Source organism: Diorhabda carinulata, chromosome 12 (genome assembly GCF_026250575.1).
Source record: "Diorhabda carinulata isolate Delta chromosome 12, icDioCari1.1, whole genome shotgun sequence".
Lineage (NCBI taxonomy): Eukaryota > Metazoa > Arthropoda > Insecta > Coleoptera > Chrysomelidae > Diorhabda > Diorhabda carinulata.
This window is the reverse complement of record NC_079471.1, coordinates 7,616,461-7,632,425: the sequence shown is the minus strand read 5'-3', so window position 1 is coordinate 7,632,425 and position 15,965 is coordinate 7,616,461. Positions and strand designations below refer to the sequence as shown.

The window sequence follows — 15,965 nt, the reverse complement described above, 5'->3', positions numbered from 1 at the left end:
TGAGAGGACTAAAATATGGCAAGACAAGATAATGTTTAAGTTATCCTTTTACAACAAATGGGAGGATCTTTCACAACGTTTGAACAACAAAATTTCTGTCAATACTGAAATAAACGATTTAGATTCCAAAGAAATCCCGTTAACTACGCAAAAATACATGGGGGCTTATTATCTCTCAAACCATTTTTTATGAAAATTCAATATACGTGAATAACGAAAATTAAAAATGATATTTTTTGAAATCAGCAAAGATTGTCTGTATAGGCAATGGAAAAAATTAATATTTTATTATTATTTGATTATATAATTCTATTCGAAAAGTCGATGAAAGTATTAATGTAACTATGTAATATTAATACTAATACTAGAATTAAGACTAAAAATTTATATAGATTTAATTGTAGTAATTAAGAACTACTATCATTTAAAAGTTTAACACTTTTGTTCGATTAAGAATGATTTAAAAAGTTTTAATCTGTTCGCAAAATAAAATAATTTACAAAACTTTTTCATGTACTTATATATGTAAAGAATATTCCGCAAAAATAATGATTAAATGTTTTAAATACTAAACTTATCTTGAAAATTTATCAAGAGGGTGAATATTTTTCAAATTAATAAAAAAATTTTTTTAAAAATATTCTCAATTTCATTATAAAACGTTTTTTGTCAAAGTTACTAAAGATCAAAATGAATTTAATTTCGACAATAATTTTCATATTAACCAGTTTCCAGTGTCCTATTCGTGTTCATAATTATTTTTTTCAGATTAACTTCAGTGTGTATTAGTTTCGTTCTAAATTTATTCGCGTTTATTTTTGAATTAGGAAATACAATATGAAGTACCAAAATATGAATAGAGTTAAACGTAATTTTCCCCAGTTGGAAGCAACCCCACTCGATGTCTTTATGTGCTCGTAAATAGAGCTCAAGAGGTTATGTTACCGACATTACGTAGTATAAATTTATTAACTAAGCTTACCACGGCATCTCTGACAGCTACCAACTTATCTCCGACTAACAATCGACCGTCAACTTGCGCGGCGCCACCGTCCATAACTTTTGTGACGTAAATGCCATTATCACCGGGGATATGTTGGTTGCCTATTCCGCCGGCGATACTGAATCCCAGACCTTTGTTTCCTTTGACTAATTCGATTTCCATTAAGCGCATATTTCGTGGTTGTCGTCTTCGCCGAACACACTGTAACAAATAAATGAAATTTAATAAAAATCACCCGATTTTTCGAAAAATTTCCGACCCAACAAACGGACAAGACATTTCTTTTTTCATAACAGTTAACATTAACATTTTGCAAGTTTTTTTCGCTCTAGATGTCTTCAATCCTTGATCAAATGAAATTAAGTCAGCATTAATTCGAAATACCCTTCATGGTGGCTTCTAGGATCACGATAGAAATTATTGACGTGTTTTAAGCGACATCCTTATAAACACTAATCTCAATTGTTGAATATTTTATCCATAAGCAGTGGCTGTCGTGTTAACGCCCATCCGTTTTTCCCACAATTTTAGAGCTTTAAATTTGAAAGGCCGTGTCTAATCAGTAAAAGACTTAAAATGAAAAATCAGTCTCATTATTTTTCTTAGATACCTAGTATATTCCTTAAGAAGAATAAATATGAATGGAGGTATAATAAATCCAGATGGACAGAAAATAGATTTTGGCTGACTGGCTGCCCGCATAGAGTTGAGGCGATAACAGCGAAAATATAATAAGAAGAATACCAACCGGGTTCGATTAATGAAAAAACGTGAAAAAAATTTTGTATGGATCAGCACCAAATACGTTTCTTACGTTCATGCCGATACGTATGATATTCCTTGTAAGTTATTTTCAAAAATTACTTGCACTCCACGAGATTTAATAACAAACACGTGTTTTTGATAATATAGAAATTGAATCTTTATCCACGTACGACTCTATTGACATAAATTTAATCAATTGAAAAATATAAAAGCTCCTAGCATTAACAAGATACCAAGCAGCAATAATTTCTTCATTTATACCAATATCAAGTATAACTTTTCCAACTATATAGACGAAATTTTACTCAGCAAGTATACTTAGATTGAGTGTTCCAGGGAGATACCCAGCCCATGTTGCCAAGCTGGGTATTCTTGCAGCAATAAAACAAACTATTTGTTACAGTCACTTATTAAACAAAACTATTCCCTACATTTAAACCTCACATACCTTTTTAAACATAAATAACCGATATACTATTCTGTTGCTGATAGATTTGCTTCCAAGCTATTTTCTTTCACACACACACTCCCACATGAATAACTTCTCTTTCAGGATCATTATTTTTTTATTTTCGAGTTGTTTTAGATATTTATTAAACTAACCTGAAACATGAAAAAGTGTTGTCATATGACAACCATTTGAGTAAATACTTGAAACACTCATCTTGGTCAAAAAATGGAATTAAACATTTTCGTGCAATGATTTTCTAAGACGTTTCGATTTTTGGTGATGAGCATCACCGTGTTTAGTTAGTATTTCTCAATTACTCTTAAAACTAAACAATATTTGCTTAGGTATAAGATAAACATTGATAAAATATCATTTTGCATTAATTGCAATAACATCGACGACGATCGGCCGCCCAATATGTGAGAAAAGGTTCCAATAGTCTAGAAAATGGAGCACAGCACTTAAAAATTTCTGAGCAGTAAGACGAATTCAGATGCAATAAAGTGCAAGGAAAAAATGCAACTGGAATGGTTAAAAAATTACAACTAGAGATAAATTTTCATTGCCACTAATAAGGCATAGATGACAATTAATAATTGTTATAAACACCTGTTATAATAAAGTTCAAATAATTGTGATTCCTTTTAATAAAAGAAAATATGTATTTAATAGTACATAATACGAAATGTAAGCCTAACACACACAACTCTTGTTATATAATATGCTAGTAAGAGACCATTTGAAAATGAGACGAATAGCAGTTTTTAACTGTCCACAGAACAGATGAAAGATATTCCGAAAGAAGTTTTCCAAAAATGCTTCCAGTCACTGATACGTTGGAATAAATGCATTGCTGGGCGATTGACACACCTTATGAAGGTTTGAGGTCAAAGTTGGTAACACCCAAATCAGCAGACAGCAACAGATCACCACCATCAATACCGAACTTGAAAACATTCTGGAGTGGGATGGACGTAATCTGAATGAGTTTAATGCAGCTCAACGCAAATTTGCTTGTTGGGTTTTGAAGTTGAGGCCCAAATTGGCTCCCAAGCATATCCCGAGGTTGCTAGACTCAATATTGAAGGCTATTTGATCTAGAATTGACCAGAGGAATGGTCGCTTACCTGAATCTGTTTTACCTAACTGTCCAACATAATCCCTCCTAGAGCAGTATTTGTAAGACCTACTAGACAGCCGTAGCTCATGTATATCCAGTTCTCCTGCAGACACCCAGAATGTCAGTTTATGGGGACTCCTTTCTTTGGAGAAGTGCAAGCCTGTGGAATCAGCTACCAAGGCACGTCTTACCAGAGCACTACAGCTTACAGAAGTTCAAGATCAATATCCACAGGTATCTCCATCACATGGTAGGCATCACTCGAAGTCCTCGAGTTTAATAGGGATTACCATCTTGTGTTTGCTGAGCAAAGACAGCACTTTGAAAAAGTATATTGATATTTTTACCTTTAATTTATATTTTCATCAATAAATCTTCAAATTTTTCGTATTTGATAAGTATTATCACTGACGTCTTATTACAGTTTCGGTAACAGAGCTAATTTATATGTCTTCCCAAAATCATATTCGCTTTTGAATAGTTCAAAGCATCAAAGTTTTTTTCCCTGGATGAAATTCATACCTACGCTAAACTTAGTTCAAAGTTTCGATGGATTTTCTATGGCCAGAAGCCGGAGTTATAAAAGATAAAATATCGTAGTATGAAATAAAAATGGGCAGTTTTCTGAACGAAAATTTTTCGTCTCAACTTTGCTCATGAATCATTTACAATCCGTTTGTGTTAGATTAACGACAAATATATTCAAGAAGTAACTGAAAAATGTCAAACCCAGTGGGGTATCAAGGAAAAAGAATAATTGGAAAAAATTATTGATATCTTGTTCTGTTAATTCCACCCTTAACACAGAGCAGAGGCGTATAGGGGAGTCTAAAATATGACGATTGGAGGCAACTTACCTCTACACCAAGTTACTAGGGTCCAAAATTTGGAAAAAAAAATTTTTGTCCAACCCTGTCCATCTTTTCTCAAAAAACTTTTTAAAGGAAGAGTTGGCTATGAAATTATACATCTAATTTGACAATTTGTAATTTAATTCTATAATTTAAAAATTCATTCATTTTTTGAAATGAATTCTCATTAAGCGGACAAGTAATATGTTATTGGTGTTAGGTTTTTGTCAAGAAAACTGTGGAAAAAGAATATTGGACGTGGATTCCTAATCGCGGTCCCTCACAAAGAAACATTTACTAATATTGAAAATCGAGAAACAGAGAAATTTCAAGGTGTTAATTAAAAATGTGCTGTGTAACATCTCAATCGGCAGTAGTCACTTCTGAACTATTTATTCTAACATTGGAGTTTTCGAGGAAATCAATTTTATATCGACCTTCCACTACATTCAAAGAATTCAATCAAATACAATCGAACTCCAGTTCCGTGGCTTAAACGTCTATATATCAATCTACATTCTACAACTAAAGTTTAAAATAACAGTAAATCTGTGGTTTGTGCTCGTTGTTCTACAGCTGCCAGGTTGGAGTTTGACCACCAAGGATTCAACCGGTGCACCACAATAAACACACACAAATTCTACTTTAACAACTGGGAATTCAGTTGAGGGCTTTCCATAGATAAGTCCCAGTATTTCTTCAATATATAGAAATCTGAGTTAATTTTAATTTATACTTGCTTTTATTAGTTTATTATTAATTTTAACGAATTTATTTGTTGCTGAAACTTTTTTTATCGTTCAAATGTCAATTGAGTCATAGTTTGCGGTTTTTGGGTCTAAGGGAATAGTGCGCAGATCAAAGGAAGTATGTATGTTAGAGTGTAATCTCGACTGTAAAACACGACGAAGGCTCGGTGACGGTTTAGGATCATTTGGAGGAAGAGAGACTGGAGACCTGTTAAAAATTGACGTTACGAAAGCTGTAAAAAATGTTAGAGGAAAATCTAGTATGTTCTGGCTTGCGCCTGGTCGACAGAAAATTTATCTTCCGGCATAAAAACGATTCCAAGCATTCCTCGAAGCTGTGTAAAGATTATTTGAAAGAATTGGAAAAGAAGAATGTGCTGAAAGTAATTATTTAGCTCTGACACTCACCCGACAGCAACACCATTGAGTTGTTGTGGTCAAATTGCACAGACATTGGAATATCCTAAAAAACTAATGGAATCAAATAGACGATGATTATTTATCGAAGTTATTACAGAGAATGCTGAAATTATGCACCGAAACAATAAAAACACAATCAAAATCATGTGACAGGGATGCGTGTTGTCTCCCCTACTCTTCAAAATATACAGACCACAAAAATTTTCGCATCACTGGTATTTTAGGATGTTTTTAATACTTAATTTTAGTTTTTTGAGACAATCTGTATATGTATCAACTTAATAAATATTTCTGGTTTCTTATCATGGGCAAAAATGTCACAGTTTCTTACAAATTTTTTTGGAAGCAAAAATGCTCGAGTAAATCATTTCTGTCTTGGAGAATCCTTTGAGATCGAGAACTTTATAAGCAAATTGTGTTATTGTATAGTGAAAATTTAAACTTATTTTGTTAATAATGGACATGCCTCAACGTTTAACAAGACATGTGACGAATTAAGAAGCCGCTAGAATCATCGCGCTTATAAAAGATGGTCGCACTCAAAGATACGTCACCGGGGTAGTTGGAGGTCAACAAATCGCCATATCCAGAGTTGTTATTCACTACCAAAAAAAAGGGCAGCTAACCAGAAGACCCGGACAAGGCGGCGGAAGGTAACTTCGGTAGTAGACGATCGTTATTTTAGGTTAACGGCGTTATGAATTAGGCATACCACCGCTCGAAGGCCGCAAGCACATCTGTTTGCTGCTCGTTATGTCCTAATAAGCCTAAACAGTTCGAAATAGGCTGAGAGAAGCAGGTATACGAGCCAGAGAGTCAGCCAGAGGTCCATGTCTTACCAGAGAACATCGAGTAGCAAGATTGGAATTTGCTCGAAAACACGCAAATTGGAATATTCAATGAAGATTTTGTCTGTATTCATCAGATAGGCGTGTACAAGTATATAGGCGACGTGGTAAACGGCACGATCAAGTTAATTTTTGTCAAACTGAAAGCTTTGGTGGTGGCTCTATCATGGTTTGAGGAGGAATTTCTTTCGAGGGTTGCACGGAGTTAGTACCAGTGAATGATGGAATGCATGCCATCTAGGATGGCGAATTCAGCAACATCCGGCACCAATAAGAACACTAGATGATCTTCAAAATGTTCTTTTTAACTTCTGGGAAACATGCCGCAAGGATACGTCCAGAACCTGTTTAGAAGCCTTCCAAGACGAATGGAAGCTGTAATTAGAGCGAGGGGCGGCAACACACGTTATTAGAAATTCATTGACTGGTTTTAGTTTAAGCACCGTTCATTTTTTTGTATAAATGTTTTGTACAATTTTTTTGATATTTTTGGGTAAATCAAACTTTTTGTCCCCTGTAGATTAAACTGATATAAAATAAATTTTGCAAAAGGCGTATCTATTGGTGTTTTAATTCGTAATAATAATAAATGAAGCAAGAGGTGTTAAAAACAATGGAAAAATTCTTAATAATATAAGGTACGCTGTTGACACGGTCTTAATTACAGACAGTGAACAGGATCTCCAAGTATTGTTAGATCGCATAAAAATTATAGGAGAAGATTATGGCTTTAACATCAATATCAAAAAGACCAAAACTATGATTGTCTCCAAAACATCCAACCAACCTCCCATGTCTATCAACGTGAATGGTGGCACGATCGAAAATGTCGAGAAATTTAAATATCTGGGGTGTTGGATAACAAAAGATATAGACCCAGATATAGAAAAAAGATCACGCATCGAGCAAACACGAAATGTCTTTCTAAAAATGGGACAATTGTTTGCATCCCGAGCACTCGACCTTAAAAAGCGGACCCTCGACCTTGGACCGCTTAAGAAGTAATGCAAAGAATAGGCACCGACTTATACTTATAGAATTAATAATAACTTGAAAAACCTCGCATCTGGGACACGTATATAGAAATGACAAATACACACTTTTGCAACTTCTGATCGAAGGGAAAATCGAGGGAAAACGTATTCCTTGCAGACGACAGGCTTCACGGCTGAAGAATATTCGGGATTGGACCGGTTTAGACTCTCAGACACTGATAAGAAGGGCCAGAGACAGAAATGAATTTGATGGGGTTATCACCAACCTTCGTTAGAAGAAGTCACCCAAAGAAGAAGAAGAAAATTTTTATTTTAATCACCAGCTTCATATGCGGTTTATATTAAAGAAAAGAATGGAACAAATAATCATGTTGAATTGTTTGATATGATAAGTTTTAGGAGACAACAATTTTCACGTGTTTATTTATACTAAGAACACAAATTGACTATATCGAACGCTTGACCCATTCAGTTGCCACCATTATATAGATACTTCGCTCCCTGTGAATATTTTCAAATCTTCTTTTTGTATCATGTTCATCTCAGCTAAATGGAACTAGGGCAGTGTAGTAAGTAAATAGTTGAAAAAAATTAGATGAAATTTATTCAAAAACTAAGTTTTTTCATCGAATCATGTATTGCCATCAGCCGAAGCAATAAAGTATGCAAAATTGATAGGACGTTAGTGAAAATTTGAATCGAAGCCTAAATAAACAAACAAAAAACGTACAAATTCACAAAGATAAATAAAATGTGGTGAAAATAAAGATAAATGTGAATTCTAATCTATTATTTTTACGACACATTTTATAAAATAGAAAATTCATCCGTCACTTTAGAAATTCTATATAATATATATCACTCCACCGTTGCTACCATATATACATGTCTGATGTCACTCTTTTTGTTTCCAACGAAACTTTGCCGGAGATATTATCTTTCAGGATATAATTCTTTTAAACTGTGGCTTTGTCCGTAGCTTTTCGCATTCTCCCACAATGGAAATGGTGCTTACAAAAAGCTTTTGTTACAGTTTAAAGTTAGTTAATCTTTTGATAATTATTTCATAATAACTGTTTGTTCTCCTCGTTCACAGAACGGAAGAATCTACCTCCGAGGTAGGAAGTTGTTCAGTAAAATTTAAAGTGTGTGTGGTAGCAACAGTCCTTTTTGCCCTTACTTGAGAAAATAATTCATATGAGTGCTGAAATATTGTTCAAATTATAACAAAAAGATCGACTTTTATCATTCTACAAAGTGTTTCAAATTACTTTTAATCAGATTACAATCTTTTGGATAATCAAAAAAAGCCATTCTAAATAGAAAAATTAAAGCTTTGTAGAAGGAATAGTGGATATACGAGGGCCGAGAGCCTCCGATCGCTCCGTGCAGATGGTACGCGGGCAGAATAAAGCGGGCATGCGCTGTATGCGACTGCGATGCTCTGGCACTACACACTACGCGTCAGTCGGCGTTGTGCTACAGCCACGTAAACATGTCCGCCATTATTGATCCTCCCGCCAAGTGTGAATTACGAAGTGTGATTCGTTTTCTACAGGCTGAAGTCGATAGTGCTGTAGAAATCCATCGGAGAATGAGTCTTGTGTATGGGGAAAGCTTCATGAGTGATGGTGTTGTGCTTGAATGGTGTCGAAAGTTTAAAGATGGCCGTAATGATGTGCATGATGAAGGGGGCCTGTCGTTTCAGATGAGCTGTTTCACAATGTTTAAATGTGGAATGTTTAAAGAAAACGCAATTACTGCTTTTTCTACGGATTTTCCAGAAGTTTCAAAGTCTGTTTTATACTTTATTGTTACTGAACAGTTAGGCTACATTGGCCGCAACTTTCTTCGAAGAGTGTACTAAAAAACTTGTCAACAGATAAGACAAATGTCTCAATCTCTTCGATGATTAATTCGAAAAGTAACCGTAAGTGTACTAATCTTTTGGTAATCAAATTATTATTTTATATCAAGTTGTCTTTCATTTATAGCCTATCAGAGGTTAAAAAAGAAACAGCCCTCGTATATTGTGCAAAACGTTCTTAGTTTCGCTGTCTTCTTCAAAGTGGCGCAATAGAAAATCCATATTTAACGAATAGATTGAAAAATAAAAACAAAATAGATAAAAATGAAAGTATCAAGGAGTTATAACTAAACTTTATTTTGAAAAATAACAGAATTCGACGGCATTCCTCTAACCGCGAACGGATATTATTCAAAACTTTATTTAGTAGTACTGATGTACTTGCTGCCATTTCCCCTTAGATATTGTCCTTAAGTTGGATCATTACTGTAGACATTGTGTATGTGCATTTTCACCCAAAAATAGTCTAGAGGCGTCAAATTGAGTCACGGAATCACCCCTTACGGAAAACAGTCTGTCTGGGAACATTTGTTTCACAACCACGACGTTCATTTGACGACGTAGACGGGTAGCTCTGCCTTGTTGAAACCAAGTCCTAGAATGGATTATTTTCAAAGCTCCAAATTATGGAACTGAAAAAAAGACGTGGCAACATAGGTTTCGGTACCGCCAATGACGTTTGGCTTCTGCGTATTTTCAACAAAAACGACCAAGAATTCTTATGCCCCCTCCTCACTGTTCCAGTTTACAAACCCATTGATATGGAAATGGGTCTCATCAGAGAAAATGATAATATGAAAATTGGAAAAGCTTCTCTCTATAGTAACATTCTTTCAATTATTGAGTTAACCGCAGCTTATATGGATGTAGTTTGAAATCAAAGTTAAAAATTCGTTGCAAACTTCATCACGATAACTGTAAAACGATTTCTCACAAGTAGAGGATCATGGATCTTCGCTAATTACATTGCCTTTGCTCCTGGGTGATCTAAGACGACATTTTGCTTGTGGTTTGAACTTTAAAACGCTTCATATTTCAATGAAAATAACTATATACGAACGAAAGTTCTTGTAAAATGCGCAACGCTTCTTCTCGAAGTAAGTCATTGTTACTGAAGCTCTATGAGCGTGTCTATCCAACTGTAGTGACCTATCACCAGCTACGCGCATTCTATCACGCAAAAAAAGATGATGCAATATGTAAATTCTCTTGAGCTACCCGATATTAAGTCACCTGACTATTGATTCGACTTGTATGTAAATTTGAAAACGGCGCCGACGATATTGATAAGTCTGTATTGTAGGAATTAGGTCTTACGCTATTTTCGGAATAACCTTCAGGCTTTGTCATACAAAAATATGGCAATCGTTAAAATGGTTGGTGAGTTCTCGCTATGTCATAGCAACTGCCCATTCTTCTCTTCCCTTTCATACACTGAACCAATGACACCCTACAGCTAACACAGCACACATAGGGAGGCTACTGTTTGATTAGTCTTGATCTCCGATTACCAAAATGAACAACAAAAACAAAAAAAATCAACATAAGTGAACGCTCGCAGCAACAGTCTAATCTGTAGCTTCTTTTCTTGCTGCGCAAATCTTTGTCCAGGTCTTCTGTAGGCTCGTCCTCTTTTATCGCTACTTTGTAGACACACGCTGCTATCGTCTGAGAAGAGTACGGAGCCCCACTGTTCGTCAGTCCAATTAACGTCTTCTCTAGCAAACCGTAGAAGAGCTGCTCGGTGGGCTGAGGTTAATTTAGTGCCAGAATTTAGCATTTTTGGATCAAGGTTAGCTGCTTTCAGTTTTCTTCTGACTGTGCAGACAGTCAGAGCTCTTGTTGGACTTAAAAAACAGTGATTTGCTGTTTATCAATCGGACCCTTTTTTTTCTTACCGTGTCTTCGATAAATGTAACCAGTCTCTTCATAACGACGGTAAACTCTGGAAACAGCAGACTGATTCATGTTCAGCGCACTAGCTACTTACCGCTGCATCTGGTCTTCTCGCAATATTATAACCGTTTGAGAAGTTTTATCACTTGTGTCAATTTTCAGGTAGAATTCTTGCTTGTTGTTGATAGATATGCGTATCAGTTGAAGTTTGATGGCTAACTAATGGGTCAGGTCAATAACCTTTTATAAGGTTGTGGTAACCCTAATTAGCATTATTATTAACAAGCATAAAAAGGGTGGTTAGCGATCATAACATATTTGACTTTGAGAGCAAGAAACATTATTTTATATCATTTTGAAGCTGATACCATTAGCTTTGAGATTTTACTGAGAAAAATACAATTTCATGTTCAGTTCTATGCCAGTAGCTTTCAATGATAGGGGTGTCGCCTGAGTAGATTTTTTGGTCACAAGTGTTCATGAGGTAAGTCTTACAGGTAATGGTCTGACTTGTGACATAATAAATTCTTCGCAAGTATAACTAAGCTGGTCAAGAGAAATTATGCAATTTTTGTCGTTTAAAACAGTTTTTTACATTAAAGCGATGTCTTTTATCAATCATTTCACCCTTATTTAAGGTGTCAAAAATATTATTAAATCACAGATATTGTCTGGAAAATGCACAAAATGAATTTTTCGGGATTTATATGGTACTTGCTAAATTAACCAGCAATTTATGGATCTTAAACATATATTTTCTGTTATTGATTATACCTCCCAATGCGTTGCATAGGGCTTCTATTAAATCCCACTCGGACAATCGACAATCTGACATGTTTTTTGCATGACATACTTTTTGAACATTCCCACTTTTTCATAAAGACCACTAGAGAAATCTTAAACGACAAATCTAATGATAGTCATCGACAGAGCTTATTTTATACGGAGAATATCCACAAATTTTTTGTATTCCTTCTTCATAGAAGGTAGAAGCCAATGCTTTCGTTGTGGTACATTCATCATCGTTGAAGTGTTGATTACGAAGGAAATATGAAAGTCACTTGGAGCGAGGTCAGGATTGTACGGTTGATATTAAACACGTCCCAGCCAAATTCTTGTAATTTTTTATCACCTTTGCAATGCAAGGTCGAGCTTTATCGTGGAAAAAGCAACACCTTTTGATAGTTATTCTCGACGCTTGTTCTGAATTGCGGGGCGCAACTTGCAAGGCACAATTTCTTAAACGTCTCGTAGGTAATGTGATTGTTTGGCTTCGTGGTATGAAATCAATCAACAAAATGCCTTTTATGAACCAAAAAACAGTGGATATGAGTTTTTCAGGTGTAAAGATTTGCTTAGGCTAAACTTTCGTTAAGAACGAATTGTGCCTCTATTTAATTGATTGATGTTTAGTTTCTAGCTATCGTTTCATCCCCCTGACTATCCGAGAAAGAAACTCATCACCGTTTCCACTTTAGCGAGTCAAAAACTGAGTTTAACCCAGGTTAACCGTTGTATTTTGAGTTGTTCAATTTTGGATACTCTACAAAGTTATAAAAATTTCGGTTCCATGAATTTGTAATCGTGAGATTCGTAGAAGTACTAATTGTAAACTTCAACTCATTGAAGGGTATGAACTTCGCATATTTGCTGATAGATTAACTTTTTTTTATTTAGGAAACAAATCACAGATGTAATTTCACAAGCGGCGGCATTTTCATTTTAAGTTGACATCTTAAAGGAGTACTACAAAGAACACGTCGGCAACAGCGATCTGAAAATGCGATCGTATCGTTGCTGCTGATAGAAATGGAAAAGTTAAATTGTGGATATACCTTTTAAAGTTTCATTTATTCATATTTTATAGAAAAACATTTCATCGTATTTCGATTAAACAGCATATACAAAACTTCCCGTATTTTTAATGTCTAATATTTGCCCATTTACAGGTAACCATACTAATTATCTTGAGTTCCGACAAATTCTCAACAACGACTTTACAATCCCTTATTACGACCATAAACTATTAAACTCACCTGACTACCCTCTTTCGGATATCTCGCCGCACATCCCCACAGAATCGCGATTTCCATCAAATTAATATCTTGTCCAAGTAGGGCACAATCAACCCTCTACTCCGACGGTTCATTCCTCTCTGTATATGGTGCGTTCTCTCTTAGAGTTCCGAAGGCATATTTCGACATATCCGGAAAATCGAACGCGTAAGGCATATGTGTGCCTCCGTAGGGGGTTTATAAGAGTGGAAAGTTGAGAGATAATGAAAACCGTAAATCTTCAGAGCGATAGAGTTACTGTTACTGTTGTTAGTGTATTAAGATATCGATGTAGGTAAAAATCGAAAATTGATTTTTATGAGAACATTTTTTTTTTAATAGAATTTCAATTTATAATTCAAGTATTAGATACCTAGTGTAAACAACAAGTGATGAAAAGAATATTCATCCTTTATTTCGGTTTTAATTTTATCTTTGTCAACTATCGGCATTAAGACGAATTTACGATATCCCTAACTAGAAAACCTTCAAAAACGTTTTATAGGTATGTAGTATAAACCATGAAGTAACGGTTAGAGTATATCCGCCATTCTTGCACGCTATCGAAGATAACATAGTGCAGTCATTGAAGCGTTATTGCTCCGATATTTTTTACTGTGAACCGATTTACATGAAATTTTGGAATAAAGCTCATCTTACCCTTAACTTAACTTACCAAATGATGATCTGGACTCCGCACCCAACCTGGTGGTGGTTGTCACCCCTTCTCGGTGGTGTACATATTTTTTCAAAATAACCTCGGATATCAATAGAAGGCGTAATTTTGAGAAGAAAATATTCTATAAAGTTTTATGGAAAACCCAACACTTTTCAAGTTATTGGTAATTTGGAAAATTTTCACGTTTTTACAACAATTATACAATGCCATCTAGCGGCGAGCAGATATATTTTATACATTCTAATGAAATAGGGTTTTGTAGTGCTTGAAATAAGCTTTAAAATAAGCACTGTTAAAAGTCTTTTGCACGGGAAATGAGTGAGCTGTAATGCAAATAAGAGGAATATCTCATGGTTTTTCCTTTTATACGAAGATTTATTGATATCTAGTTAGCCTAGACCAGTTCCATACATAAACAAAATATTACGTTACCATAGCAACGAACAATAACTTATTGGAAGTGTCAGTGTAAAGTTTGACGTCAAAAAAGTAAACCACAAATACGCAATAAATTAAAAGAAAAAAGATGTCCACCGAAATTGTGAAAATCGAAAAATTGGAGTATCGAGCCATCATCAAGTACCTGTATTTAAAAGGGTTGAGAGATAAGCAGATTTACTAAGATATGCTTAATACCCTTGGTGGTCAATGCCCTTCGTATGAGACCGTGAAACATTGGACTGCAAGCTTTAAAAGAGGTGAATTTTCCATTGAAGATGATGACCGATCGAGAAGGCCAGTTTCTAAATCTGAAGCACTGATTATTTCATACGAACGGGTTCATCATATAGTTCACGTCAATTTGGACATGAGAAAAATTGCTGCAAAATGGATCCCCAAATGTTCGAATGTTGAACAAAAGCGTGCAAGGGTAGAAGCAACGCGTTCGATCTATGTTCGATTTGAAAACGCTGTAGACTTCTTAAACCGAATTGTTACTATGCTTGAGACTTGGGTACATTTCTACGATCCAGAAACAAAGCAACAATCGATGGAATGGCGTTACTCTGGTTCTCCAAGACCTAAGTAGTTTCGTCTACAAAAATCTGCTGGAAAAGTACTTGCTTCAGTTTTTTGGTAATCATGATTGATTTTTTGGATAAGGGTAGAACAATAACTGGAGTTTACTATTAGACATTACTGACCACTCTACGGGAAAAAATTAAAGAGAAAAGACGCGGAAAGCTATCCAAAGGTGTTTTGTTTTTGCAGGACAACGCTCCTGCACACAAATCTCATGTTGCCATGCAAAACATTCGTGATTTAGGGTTTGAATTACTAGAACACCCCTCTTTTTCACCAGATTTGGGTCCATCCGACTATCATCTGTTTTCTTAACTGAAAAAAAGTTTAAAAGGTCGTAAATTTTGTTCCAACGAGGAAGTAATGAAAGCTGTGGAGGTCTGGTTTGCAGAGCAAGAAGAAACATTTTTTTTTGAAAGATCTAGAGACGGTGCAGGTTCGCTGTAATAAATGTATCCAATTAAGAGGAGAATATGTTGAGTAATAAAATATTTTTGGTTCTATAGTAGGCTAAGAATTTTTCAATATATCCTCGTATGAATGGGTTTCATTAGTGCCATTTTTACCAAAATTAAAATTAATCGTATTCCGTCTAGAATTAATTTTATTATAAAGAGTTTGATGGATTCTAGCAGTTTGGCTACTTTAGGACACATATTTTTCAAAAAAATCTTGATTTTAAAAAAAATATTTATTCGAATTTTTAAAAAAAGCACCTTCTTTTGATAATATCTCAAAAATGATGAGAGATACGTAAAAAAGTATAATGATAAAGGATATAGGTCTTTTTCTGACAAAAAATTTGGTCTATTATTTTTTCTCTCACACAAAAAATTGACGGTGATATGATTACTTAAAGAGTGCGCAACAGCGCAATCACAGTCTCTCTCGAGACCTTTGACCCTTCGCCGTTTTAAAATAAAAGGTTTTTCACTATACATTGTAATGAAAAAAGTTGGAGCTCTTTCAATTACCTTTAAAATGGTTGTTTATAAGTTGTGATAGCATTAAAATTGAAGGAGTTATTGTCCAAAAACTAATCGTATTTTTTTTTCTACTTTGTATATATCACACATTTGAATGAAGGTAAGTATGTGTATTGCTCGGATTATACCTGGTAGATTTTTAAGCTTATTGTCGTATTAATTTAATCAGTTTCTTTCAAATATTTAAGTGAGAAATCGATTAAATTGTCACCATATTAACCGGTAGATTATGTAAAGTACAATTTTTAATTCTGCACA

At 34.8% G+C, this 15,965-nt stretch overlaps 1 protein-coding gene across 41 annotated transcripts in view; it reads right to left on the bottom strand.

Moving 5' to 3' along the window:
• LOC130899969 (disks large 1 tumor suppressor protein) overlaps positions 1-15,965 on the bottom strand; it is a 1,257,949-nt gene that overhangs the window by 199,254 nt on the left and 1,042,730 nt on the right. For all 41 annotated transcript variants that reach the window (XM_057810209.1, XM_057810221.1, XM_057810210.1 and 38 more), the window contains one exon: positions 983-1,204. In XM_057810209.1, the coding sequence (XP_057666192.1) occupies positions 983-1,204 (222 nt within the window). The remainder of the gene's footprint in view (positions 1-982; positions 1,205-15,965) is intronic.